The sequence below is a fragment of the Colossoma macropomum genome, unplaced genomic scaffold (assembly GCF_904425465.1).
Source record: "Colossoma macropomum unplaced genomic scaffold, Colossoma_macropomum, whole genome shotgun sequence".
NCBI lineage: Eukaryota > Metazoa > Chordata > Actinopteri > Characiformes > Serrasalmidae > Colossoma > Colossoma macropomum.
Window position 1 is genome coordinate 9,083,544 of NW_023494790.1, and position 13,940 is coordinate 9,097,483.

General features: G+C 37.5%; 1 protein-coding gene across 1 annotated transcript in view; it reads left to right on the forward strand.

Annotated features, from left to right (window-relative positions):
• The window catches only part of LOC118809092 (transcription elongation regulator 1-like protein), a 128,862-nt gene that overhangs the window by 110,453 nt on the left and 4,469 nt on the right, over positions 1 to 13,940 (forward strand). The window contains exons 6-9 of the mRNA XM_036572052.1: positions 4,727 to 4,809; positions 7,108 to 7,196; positions 10,374 to 10,525; positions 11,332 to 11,419. Coding sequence (XP_036427945.1) covers positions 4,727 to 4,809; positions 7,108 to 7,196; positions 10,374 to 10,525; positions 11,332 to 11,419 — 412 coding nt within the window. The remainder of the gene's footprint in view (positions 1 to 4,726; positions 4,810 to 7,107; positions 7,197 to 10,373; positions 10,526 to 11,331; positions 11,420 to 13,940) is intronic.

Consider the following 13,940-nt stretch of genomic DNA (forward strand, 5'->3'; position numbering starts at 1 on the left):
TCACAGTGCTTATGAAGCTTTGGATGAAGTGCCTGGATGGCATTGTCTATGTTCAAAGAAATAAATAATTAAGCAAACATGTAAACAAGCAAGTGAGAGTAGCATAGCATCGCTGTCGTAACAAAACCGCACAACTTTCGTAATAGAAGCTTTAATATATGTTCTGTTACTTAGGATGTGTGAAATGACAACAGTAAGAATTGTACTAAGCTGTTTCTGATCTCTAGCCTGAATAAAAGCTTCAGCTGATTAAGGGCATATTTTCACTTGGCAGGTTTGGTTTCATTAAAATGTGCCCTTGTGCGAGAGCTTTTTTGGTTCGATAGAATAAGTGAGAACGCTGCCATGTGAACCCTGGACAGAATAAGCAGACCCCCTGAGGAGTTTGGTTTTAATCTGCTTACACAGAAGTCTGGTGCAGTTTGAAATACGAACACAATACAGACTAAAGATGTCTAAATGGAACAAAGATACAATGAAGCATCATCTCATCTACATGCCTTCTTTGGTACATGCAACAGACAAAGCTCTGTGTAGAATGAATCATTTTGGTTTAAAAATGAAGCCAAGGCATTATAAAGTGCTTAATATTGTTACAGGATGGCAGGGAGGCGGACCCAAGTGCAGAGAGGAAAACCAATGAGAAAGGGTCTTAAATGAATTTATTGAGGTGAAGGAGTGTGAATATGTGATTGTGCACATTGGAGTTGTGGTGGCAGCTCAGAGCCAGGCTTGAACCACCAATGTACTGATTGTCAGTTTGAGGAGTTACCGCTGCGCCACCAGGAAGCACAGGCAAAAATGGGAAAAACACCTCAACGAATGGGAAATAAAAAGGTGGGGAAAAAGCAGCATGCTCACACAAAGGCTGAAATAGAAAAGTGAAATAAAAGATAATCAGAAAACAAAAGATACTTCCTCTGTGATTATGAGAGGGAGGTAGACTTTATGTTTCACCTGTTTGCTCTTTGAGGAACAAACACCTTTTGTATGGCTTGTAGCCATTTCTTGTTCAAGCCTTCTTTTGGTTTTAAAGTAGTTTTGGGGCAATTTCTCTCTTTTGTTTTTTTTGTTTTCAGCTCTCTTTCCTTTTCTTTTCCTTTTTTTCCCCACCTGGGCTAAGTACTGGTCACCCCTCTACAAAGGTGTGACAAAGGGCTGCTATTTGCCACAGCCTTAAGTAGAGTAGTCCACAGGTGTGCCATGTTGGGCCTAATCAGCCTGAGGGCTTCTGGGAATTGGAGTTCCCTGAATTTATGGCACCTCGCCGCCGTCGCCCTCTGCTGGCGGCCGGTGCTGCAGGCTGGACACTTACAAATATATGAACATGTTCACACAGATCAGCTATATTATGTATTAATGCACCAAATTTTTGCCATTTTATAAAAGGAGTAGCCCACTCAAGGTTGTGTGCTACAACAATTTCATACCATTTCACATCACAGGAAAACCCGAGTAAAGCATGACTTCTCATGGTTTATTGCTCTAAAATACAACAAGGCAAACAAAACAAGACATCCATAAAACCCACAAGCTCGGTTAGGCTGGAGTATGCCATTGTTCAGAGAGTTTGATGGATATTATTGATGTTATTGTCACCAAATGTACATCCTAAAATCTGTCCAATCAGGTGAGACTTTTTCATTCTTTTGTTTACATCTTCAGACAGCATCTTCATAACCATTTTATATCATACCTTTCTGTGAGGAAGCTGTTATAGACATTAAACTCTTCAAACGTTTCTGTCAGTACCGCGGTGAACAATTCTGGTGTGGCAAGTTTTTCTGGAAAAGCGCATTTTATTTCAAACCACTCTGAATAACTTTCTTTATGTCTGATACATTTAATGACGCAGTGAAATTCCTGATTAATGTTGCACCAAACAAGCAGTATATTCTCAGTACTCTGCACTGTACTGGAGCTTCAGAGCATTGTACTAACCCAGTATCGTGAACGAACAAAAGTTTGCAGACTTCTCTGCTGCTGCCACAGCTGTTATAAATCACCTCCTGTTGTTTGGTTGTTTTTGTGGCTCTCAGACTTTTTCAAAGAGCACCGTGCTGAATTTCCATTCACACTTCAACAGCAATGGTTGAATGCCTCCCTCTCTGTCATCTCTGGGCAGTCTTGTTGCTTTAGAGAAGGCCCACAGTCATCAGTGCCATACCCTGTGTTCTGCACATCAATTGAAGCACTCGCTTTTTTTCTTCTTTTTTCCCTTCTTTCTCTTTGCCAGTGAAATTCGAGCACGTTTGGGGGCATGAGCTTTTTCTCTGTTCAGTTTGAAAAAAGGCAAAAAGATCAAGCACAGAATGCAACATCCTAGAATCCCCTCTAGTTTCATGTGTGCTGTTGAAGAAATGCAAAATGTCCAGGCAAATCCAGACTGATTATGAAACAAAGATGAATGACAGTGGTATTACATTGTTGCAGATAGTCCTTGCCATCAATTTGTACACTTATCAGTCCAGTGCTAATACCTGCTTTGATGTCTTGATTCTTTTATTTTTCTTTTCTTTTTTTCTTATTGGTTTTCTGGTAGAATTCTGTCATACTGAATCAGAAACAAACAGTATTTGATTTGTAGCTCTACAAGTGAACTTCAAGACCTTTCGCAATGATGTATAATTCCTTAACGCTAATGTTAGCTATGCAAGCCCATATCATTGTTTTTCGATCCTCAGCAAAATCCTTAGAGCAGTCTGCAGGAACAATGCCAAAGAGCAATCGTAATAGTAACAATAAATAAAGTCCAGAAGCCATGGAATGAGCTTGAACAGTGACACAGTGGTACACTGCTTAAACCCTAACCACAAGTTATACAGGTACAAATGTCTTCACACCCCAAGGAGGAGGATTAAATGCCAGAGATTCAAGTGCTTCCACTTCATTCTGGCATTGAACCCATGTATTAAAAGCATGTCACCAAATTGATAGCAAACCTCATTGTTGTGTGAAATGCTAAAAAAACAAGGAACATCAACTCAGTAATTAGTTAATTCACCTTGACCTGTATTAAACTGAGAACATTACAAAAAATATATCTTACCTTTTGTTTTGCTTTGCTTTGTTTTGTTTTTTTGTCTGTAAATAATGGTCAATCAAAATTGATGCCTGCAATATGTTCCAAAAAGGTTGGGAGAGAGCATGTTTACCATTCTTTTGGGGACTTAAGACACCAATTGGTCCAGTTTTTTAAGTAGATTTTTTGTTCTTCTATTACTGACAATGATACAGGGCCATTGTCGTCATATTTTACGTTTCATAATGTGCCATATGTTTTCAATGAGAGACAGGTCTGGACTGCAAGCAGGCCAGTCTAACACCCATGCTCTCTGATTATGTAGCCATGTTGTTGTAACAAATGCAAACTTTATGCTGATAACAGTCTTTAGCCCAGAGATCATGATGTTCACACATTATTTCTGTAAATCATCCACAATATATATTTCCACTGTATATCATTCCATTTCAGATGAGCCTGAGCCCAGAGAAGTGGTGTTTCTGGACATTGTTGATATATGGCTTATGCTGTGCACAGTACATACTTAACTTTACAGATTAGCAATGATTATTTACAACAGTTTGTCAAAGTATACTCAAGCCCATGTGGTGATATCCATCACAGAAGCATGCCAGTTTTAAAGCAGTGGTGTTTAAGAGATTGAAGGTCATAAGCATCCAGTTGTGTTTTTTGGCCATGCTTGCTATGCACAGAGATTTCTGCGGATTCTCAGAATCTTTTGACAGTGTCATACATCACAGAGGGTGAAATTGTTAAAATCCTTGCAATTGCTTATTGAGGAACGTTGCTTTTAATGTTAGATTAATAATCGGATTATTCACTGATGCAATTTTTGGCAAAATGGTGAGGATTGCTCCTTTTTGTACCCAGACATGATCAACTTCTTAAGATATTGTACAACATTCCTAGTCTTAAATTTCCCCATCCCAACTTTTTTGGAATAGGTTGCCTGCAGCAATTTCAGAATGAGCAAAAAACAACCAAAAGACAATTAAGTTGATAAGGAAAAACATTATGTATTGTGTCTTTATACTATTTATTTATTTTAACTACAAAGTGGATTTACGGATCACTATTTTGGGTTTTATTTGTATTTCACAAAAGTTCCAACCTTTTGGAATTTAGGTTCATAAGTACAACCTTCCCTCTTTGAGAAATTGGTAATAGAAATGAAGTAAGGTCCCAGAATGCTACACACTGTTTGGAATCTTTGTGTTTTTGAGCATAAAAACATGGATTAAATTTGGCAAAAGTTCATTGCACATCATTGTGTTACACAGAAGAGTTTACCTTCATCCAAGAATGATTTCCACTGTTTCAATATCAAGTTTTCTCTGCCTACATTGCTTATAATTGAATATTTGATTGGTGAGCCAAGTGAATGCTTAACTAGTTTAATTTCATTTAAAATTGCTCAGCTGCCCATTGAAAACTTCCCCTTACAAATCTGAAAATGATTTGCACCATTTCCGTTCTGTTTGCATTGCCTACATTACTTATAAATGAAGATTTGATTGGTAGACCAATTGAATCCCTAAGTCCTTTAATTAGCCTACTTGACTCCACTTCAGAACGATTTTGTCAGTCACACAGACTGAAGCAGTGTTCAGAGTGTGAGCTGTCTGTTGATTGCTGATTGACTGTGTGGGACTGATGAGAATTCAGACTGCCAAAATTAAGCCAAGGCGTTCTACCCCTCAGAAAAGAAGCTGGAAGTGAAGAAGCCGTCCTGCGCGGGAGCTTTGGTGTTACACTCTGATTCCACCCCGGAGGACAAAGTGGAGGTTTGTGATCATCAGTCACTTTCTCCATCATTAGTTCTGTCTGATCATTATGTTCGTGTAACAGGCAACATCAACTTAATTGCCATAACTGTGCAGTTCATTCAATTTCCAGTTCTGTGGTCTGCTATAAATTGATCCTAACTGTCTTTTTTCCACCAAAGAAAATCAAACTGATTTGCTACAAAGAGACTGAAAACAGAAAGAGGCTAAGATTTAGGGTCCAATTAAGACGGCTCTGTTATCGTTTGGTTAGAGTGCAGCATACCACAATGTTCCCTATAGGCTGATGGTTTGGAAAGCCCTTCCAGCCACATTAATTAGCTGAATTCCCCCAGAACACTAATTCATTTGGCCAGACACAGTGAGTGCGGCTGCTGCCCAACAGCCTGAGTGTGGAGAATTGGTAATCTGTGTCATTTGGTCAGGCAGGGGTTGAGTAATTGACTGCTATCTGCATGTCGTCGAGAGCCGAACACATCTAAACCGTTTATCACACAATAATATCCACTCCGCATTTTGTTATTAGCCTCCTAACCCTTGGATGAGGCAAGTTAATTGAACTTCATATTCACATGATAGATCAGCAGGGAAAGATAGCGTGGTGAACGTCAATTACGAAACACATTTGTAAAACACATTCGGGGATCAAGAGTCCTGTAGATGAGGAGAAACCATGCAGGTGACTGTCAACTCATTTACTTTTGGTTTACTGCCTCATTGTGCTAATTTAGAGGTAAGTTTGGAAGATAATTTGCGTTGGATTTCTTTGAGAGTGGAGGAGCGATTAGATTGTGGAGGCAATTTCGCACTGCAAAAGTGCTTCACAAAATGAATTTGAAAACATGTTAAATCCTCCTCTTCCTAACAGGGCTGTGACTGTGTTCAGTATAAAGGGAGAGACAGTGTGACTGTTCTAGACATCATTAAAAACATTTCACACTCAGCAGAACAAGTCATTGTATGAATCTAATTTAATTTTTTCCATTCAATCAAGCAGAGTCATCTGCAATTGCAATTAATGTTGACATATTATCAGCCCTTGGCTCACGTTTTCATAAACTTATCCTGTGCATACAGTACTGTGCAAAAGTCAGAGACCATTAACTAATTCAATTTCCAGTCAAAATGGCCAATATGTACAAGTCATTCATTTTTCAGCTTAAACTTTTAACATAAAATTATCCAAAAGCCTCAGCAACAAAATATACTATTACATTTTTCAGTATTTAGTGTGTCCACGTTTTGCTTATCAGCTTCCACTGTTTTTAGTATGTTCAGTTTTTCCAAGAAATCTGTAGGAATATTCCACATCTCCAAAATTCAGTTTTGGACATTGGTTGCATTCTTTGCTTCTCACAATCCAAGTAACCCCAAACATATTCAGTGATGTAGAGGTCTGGGCTCTTTGGTGGTCAGTCCATTGTTCTGAGAACACCAGCTGCTTCTTTTTTAAGTAAGTATTGCTGGATCTTCTCTGCAGTGAGTATGAGGTCGATATCTTGTTATAGAATGAATTTTTTCCCAATCAAACGCTTTTCCAGAGGGTATCGCATTATTTATTCATTTGTTGTTATCAATTAAAATGTTGTTATACATCTTCAAACTCCAGAGTTCAAAGAGTCTTGACAGAGTACATATTGGCTTCTGTTATGTCCAGAATTCATAGAACTTAGCGGACCATAGAATCTTACCCCACATCTCAGATTTTGTCCAGTTTTGGAGTTCTAGGGCACATTTTCTTATTTTTGTCTATTTCTTTTTTTTTCAGTAACAGTTTCTTGACAGATCCACATCTTTATTAGACCCAAAGTGCTGACTTGTCCTCTCACAGTGGAAGGACTGACAGAAACTATTGTGGATTTATTTTAGATCTGAAGTAAGAGTGGAGCTTGATTTTCTCCTCTTTCTCAAAAACGAAAGCTTTAAGTGCTGTTCATCTGATGGTGACCGTTTTGGTGGTCTACCAGGCCTTGCACAGTAGATAAAAGTCCCATTGTCTCTGTGTTTTTTAAAGAATTTTTGAACTCCAGTTTTGGAAACTCCTGCTTTTCACTTATTTTTGACTTTCCCCTCCCTCATGCAAGAGGATTATCTTATACCTAATCTCCTCAGAAATCAGCTAAAAATGGAAAAGTTGTATTCAAAGGCTATTTTGACTGGAAATTAAGTCAATGGAAAGTGGCCTCTAACTTTTGCACAGTATTGTTTGGAAACTATAAAAAGCCTAGACATGACAGACACAGTACTGTAAATGCAGAATATTTCAGCTGTCTATGTATGTGTGTGTTCAACATCTAGGATGAGCAGTTTAAGGTCAGCATGGATATTGACAGCTCATCTAAAGACAACCGGCCAGTCGCATCGACGCCTGTACCCGGATCACCATGGTAACCGACCCCTTAATAGTCCATTCTATTGCGTTCTCATTTGATTGACACCACATAGTACTTCTGCATATGTGTATAGAGAATCCACACCAGCATCTATCCACTCGTTGTTATGCATACCGGTCGTTAATGCATAAATGCAAAGTTATCACAAGCCGTGCTTTTCTTTGTAGCATATTTATGTTGGCAATACAGGCCTAACCAGATAGCAGCAGTGCAAGAGGCAAAGCCTCAGGCCGTAGCTCATTGAATGCTTCCCCATCTCAGCCCTGCAACAGAACAATGCTACTGTTATGCAAGCCCACCATCTTAGCCTGGCAGAGCAGCACGAGCACCGTTTCTTTCTCCCTCCGCACTGTGATTTTTGTACCACAGCGGGCGTAATGGTTTATCTCTGTCAGCTTTTGTTGACTCATGGAGCTGAATTCACTCGAAAAGGCTTTACAATAAACATGTTGTGGATGACAGTGGCTCAGAGAGACTCTCACTAGAGCCTCCGTGTGTTTATCTAGTTCCTGCATTGCTCATATAGCACAAAGCCTCAAGGCAATTTAGGGCGTAGAGCATGTCTGGGTCGCAAGCCAGCTCCTTAAGCTGTTGTTTTGCAGGAATGTTTTAGGTGGCAAGATGATTGAGAGGAAAAAGCAGAATTCTCTTAACAAAGTTACAGGAAGGACAAACAGGCTATTGGAGTGGCATCTGCCATCTGTTTGCAATATGAATAACAGCACATAAGGAATATGAGGGCTTCATTGAAAGATGGTTTAATATCTTAAAGCTGGTGTGCCTCCCGTCCAGAAGGCAGCTCAGATTCCGTAATGTGAGTCAAAATGAAATGTCAGAATTTGTTTGTCATGCTTGGCTTGAAGTCACATCAAATTACTTTGTGGACTCCTGAGGAATATATGATTCCTCCATTGGCCAAGCAAGGTCTGAATCACAATAGAGACATTTTGGGTTGAGAAGAGTATAAGAGTGCATTATGTTGAGGACTTTTCAAAGGAAAGGTTCTAGATAAAAAGCCATCAACCTACCTCATGGAGATCATTGTTACAAAGTTTGCATCTAATCCTAATCAGCCATACCTGCTCCAACTAAACCATGTTTCTTTGGAGGACCTTTGACCCTTAGTAGTACAGTGTTATTATGGTTGTTTGATTGTGGTAGATAATTGTAATTAGAGAGTTAGTTACATAAATTATATGTTCATATGATTTGCATTCTGTATCAACAAGTCTGCATTTCTGACTTTTGTCATTAAATGGTAAAAAAACATGTAAAACATGGCAATACTATAAAATATCTTACATAAAAAATAGACTGTACAAAATAACTTCAAATTCAAATTGTAATTAAATACCGAAGAACACAAATATGAGACTGATTGATATTTTCAATTGCGCATTCAACAGAGTTTCTCAGCTTGTTTAAAAGAGTACAAATGTATAACAATATACAGTGACACTTTATTCTGAGTGGTCCTTTTTAGATGAAACAAACACTCAACAGAGTCTCAGTAACATATCATTACATATCAGTGAAGTAGCAGCAGTGCATACATTCAGTAGATTATCAAGATACTTTTAATTAACTGCATTAATAAAATTTGCTTATAATCTGCTGAATTCAGTTGTTTTTCACTTTATTTGGAGGGTCCAAGTTCATATCTGTAGATGTTTCACCTGAGAAGTCACTGAACATGTAACAGGTCTAATACAGACCATCTCAACATCCTCAACAAGCTGTTATAGACACACTGCTGTCACCATTCTGTAAGTGGATCTTAACTAAATTAGATTTTGGTCAAGGTTCGGGTTAGGATTAGGGCCAGGCTGAGGGTCAGGATTAGGTTTTGGGTTGAGGTTAAGGTTAGGGTTAAGATTAGGGCCGGGGTTAGGGTTAGGTTTTGAGTAAGGTTGGGTAAAGTTAGGTTTTTCGTAATGGAAGCAACACATTAAATTTACTTTATGTAACATATCCACAATACATCTACTTATCATCAACTTTGTGGCTTGGTAAAGGGTTAATCTACAAAGGACCATTCAAAGTGTTACTCAATGTACAATATATTAAGAAATAAGATATAATTGATATAGAACAGATTTTGTGCAGCTAGTTTAAGGAAAATGAACAATAATGTGGCAGTTTAAGTTAATATATATATAGACCCAACCCCCCCAAAAAAGAGCTTAACTGTTGATATGATATATTCGTCTAAAATCTTGTTTGTGAGCGTCACAACTGTAATTTCCATTTTTCTAGGTCAAGTTCTGTAAAAATAACATTTTTGTATCACTACCCCAAGTCTTTGTAAGGAGGGTCAAAATGAATGATCTCTATGCATTTCCTAGGAAATTTTGACTTGGGAATTTAATTGTGAAATTCATGACAGTGTAAGTTTTTTTTTTCTACAAATATTGTGATTTTAACTTTGAAAATACATGATAAATAGATTTCGAAACATAGATATTCAGATTTTCTTAATCAGCTGGCTAGCAAACTATTAGAGCCAACACTTATCTAGCACTAGATAGTGAGCAAATTTTGAGTGTTGCTTTTACTGTATTAATGTTAGACCTTATTATTTTTACTAATTGGTAACTGATTAATTGGTTAATAAATAAAGAAGTTGATTGATTGATTGGTTGGTTGGTTGGTTGGTTGATTGATTAATTGATTGATTGATTGATTGATTGACCATTCACCAGTCATTCTTTTCTGAGTCAGTTGAGGAAAGATTAAATGTTAAAGGTTTACATAGTATTGAATTTCATCTTTCTTTATTGTATATGTAGATGAGAAGTGATCAAAGAAACATAATTCATACATTCAAATGTTTGTGCATCATCACATTCCTAAATCACTTCATTAAGTTAAGATAAGTATAAAAACAGGATACCTTTTCTTTGAAAATCTTTGATTTCAATGTGTTTGTGGACTTCCAGGGTTAAAGCCCCAGCTGCTGTCACAGTGCACTTCAGAACAATGTGTGAGATATATTGCCAAAGTTCTACTTAGTTTCATAACTCTGCTGTGAGTGAGTGTTGAAGTGTAACGCCCTTCTTCCAGTTTGTTCTCAGCAGCGTGTGCCTGTGTGAGTTTATGCATGCACGTCAGCCTCCCTCCTCTCCCCGGCTGCAGATATCTCTCTATGCCTCTCTTTCTTTGTGTTTGCAGGTGTGTGGTTTGGACGGGAGATGACAGAGTGTTCTTCTTCAACCCCACCATGCAGCTGTCTGTGTGGGAGAAACCAGTGGACCTCAAAGATCGGGGAGACCTCAACAAAATCATAGAGGATCCTCCACATAAACGCAAGAAAGACTCACTGGGTAAGGTTGCATGTTTTGACACATAATTCAGAATTCAGGATACTGTACTTTCACTAGGATGCCAGTCCAAATACTGGGAACATGGATGATACTGTACATATAATAAAATGCTCAATGAAAGTGTCATATTTGTCCAATGGAGGACAAATTTGCTTGCTTCCCTGAAGAAAGAGGTAAGTAGACAAGTAGAAACATCAATTCAGAAAATTGTTAAACACAATAGGTGCCGTGTTTTAAAATCACATTGTGTTTCGGTTATTGATTTGATGTACTACAACTGTCAATGCAATCCCTGTATAATCATAACGATTCTTACACAAAAAGATAATACCCAAAACTATTGACCTGGTGTTCTGGTGGATTAGATAATAAGGACTAATCTGTCGTGACTGCTTCTGCAAATATTGAATTAGTTCAGATCCCATCTGAAAGTTATTACCCGGCTGGGTAGATTTCCCTAAAGCTTGATCATCTTTTATTGATTTAACCTTATTGCAGTCGTCAGACAAATAGCTATTGATGTTTGAGCTTTGTAGTTTAAACAAAACAGGTATACTGAATTAGGCCATGCTTTATAATATAAAGTCATTCACTGGCGAATGAATGAATGATGTCTTTTTTATTCATTCTCCAAGATATGAATCTTTATAATAAACAGAAAAGGGTGAGCTTCCTCAAAGCATTGGAGCAGAAAATATTGTTCTGAGTCCTGCTGCGATTGATTAAGATGACGGTAGCAAATTTTACATATTAAATCTCCAAAACAACAGAACACCATGTCAATATGACGCTTGCTTTTTCTGCAGAGGATGGCTCAAACTCTGTATCAGCTGATGATGAGGATGATGAAGACGATGATGAGGAAGACCATATTTCAAAATCCAAACGCAACAAGTATGTCCCCTACTATACCACACTGACAGAAAAATCTGAACAGCTCTGTATTGGACATTTGAGAGGCCATTGTCCAGTGAACTGGTGTATTGGTTGCTTTTTACAAATGAAGGAGGCAGCATACAGTATCACTAATCTGAATAACCACAACACTGCAGTAAGTATGTGCTACCACCTGTATCTTAAACCTGGTGTAAAATTCCTCCTGCAAGCTCCCTGAGATTCCATTCTAAACAGTTGGTTTTTTGAAGTATGTTCCCAATGTGTGTTTACGCGCCGGGACGTGCAACAGGTCCCCAAAATTTGCATTCCAAGGAGATTGGGGAGGTCTTATTTGCATTTGGTGTACGCTTTTATTTATTTATTTTTAGAAAAGCTTATGTTCAATCTGTTATTTTTCCCAAAGTAAAGTCAAAGCTGGAGCCAAGGGAGAGAGTAATTTCAATAAGCATTTCAACTAAGTTCTTATTGAAGCGTAAATTTGGACTAACCATCTGTTAAACTGCAAACAGTACACAACACATCCTCAGTGCTGAATTAACACCTACAGGGTTGAATTAACCCATTTAATCCCACCGGTCACATCATCATGTGTTTTCTACTGAACAGCAAACTATATATGAAATTATAGATTGTCCTGATTTCATAAGATTTTTTGTATGTGGGTCACATGATTAGTCACATGACCAGAGCCATGACCATTTACTTCAAGCACCTGAGAAAAATGATGCCTGCATCGAAAAACTGCAAAAAAAGTTTGTAAAATGTGTTGTCATAAAGATACAACTACCATATTTGGTACATATTATCTTTAATTATTATTGATATTTTAATAGGGTTGCACTTACACATTTATTTCATTTATATATGTTCACAGGAGATGAAAATATGTGAATGGTCACAATTGTTTGGTTTACGTTATGGTTTACATCACAACTTATTTTATTCACAGCAGCATCTTTGTCAGGTTGGAACAGAACATAAAGTACTTAAAGTGAAAGTGTAGTACCTTTTATGAGGTTAAAATTGGAAGTATGGAGCCAAAAATGTACATCTGTGAAAGAAAAAAATAAATCAAATTTACAGTTACCTGTGATGTAGATGATCAGCCAAAACATGTTTGGTGAACAAAGTTTGCTTCTTTAGTTTTAAATTGGAGCTACAAGTCTAATGTTATTAACAACCACTAGAACTCAATAGTCACAGAAACCCTTTCCATAAATACATTCTTAAAACTTATTGCTTGTTTCTCAAACTAGCTGCCTGCTGTGTTCAGCTACACAATGAAGTTTTGTTGATTTTTGGATACATTTATGGAAACAATTTGGACGTCTGTTGACTTCTGCTGTTTGTTGGCTTTGAAGCTCCAGTGCTAAAACATACAATCAAAATTTGGACACCAAAAATGTCTTGGCTGATTGACTACATCTGGGGTTAGTGGAAAAATGTGATAGATTTTTCACCAAACCATTTCTATACAGCTGCATTACAGCAAAGCAGGGCAGGAGCTGATCGTTCTCTATGCAAGCTGGACTAGTGAATATACCTTGTTGTAACTCTTTTCAGGAAACTCTGTGGTACGTCTTTGCACAAAGATGCATTAGCATAACTATGGGGAGTTTCATTTTACAACTATTTTAGTGTAAATAAATAAGTAAATAAAACATGCAGGAACCTGACTAGCAGGAGAGATTTGAAAGAAAAATCTCATGGCCTTTGGGATTCTGTAGGTGTTAATGAAAATTTAAGCAGTAAAAAAGGGTGGTTTTATTTTTTATGGTTTTTATTTATTGAATTTTATTTATTTATTTGAATTTTAATGTAGTTCAGTGAGAACATGAGTATTCAATTTCAGTAATATTTATAAAATAATGCCATACTGTAGTTTTGAAGTACAATCACTCCAGTATTTTTCAACCAAGATGTTCGTTTAGGAATGCTGGGAACAGGAATGTGTTTGGAATCAATATGAGGAACACTCATAGTATTGTTTTTAGGACATTCAGGCAGGTTCACAATACCAGTCAAAGTGGCACAAAACTGATTTTGTGCCTTAATGTCACTCAGATCTGATGTTTTCAGAGTTGTGCGAATACAAAAATCAGATCTTTCCAAATCAGATCTGAGCCACTTTCGCATGTGATCTTACATGGGATTCAAATGGATCCATGGCCATATTAGCTTAATGAGAACAGCCGGATCAGAATTTATTTGTTTTTTATAAAGCAAACGCATGTAGTAGCATCATCATCCTGTGTTCACAGCACGGAAGTTTACTGCAGAAGTACTAAAGCATCTGGCCTAATTTCACCTTCTCCCCAAATCATGAACAGATGAGAGCTGTTCAGAGTTAATGATCTTTGCAATGAAGTCTTGTGCTGCTAGCTTGTTTATTTTTTTGTGGCTATTGATCAGGATGTGCAAAAGTCAGTTATTTGAGAGTGCAGGTTCATTCCCAATAATAACAGATACTGGTCACTTCCGCAAAAAATGTGAACCATCAAGACAGAAAGATACAACC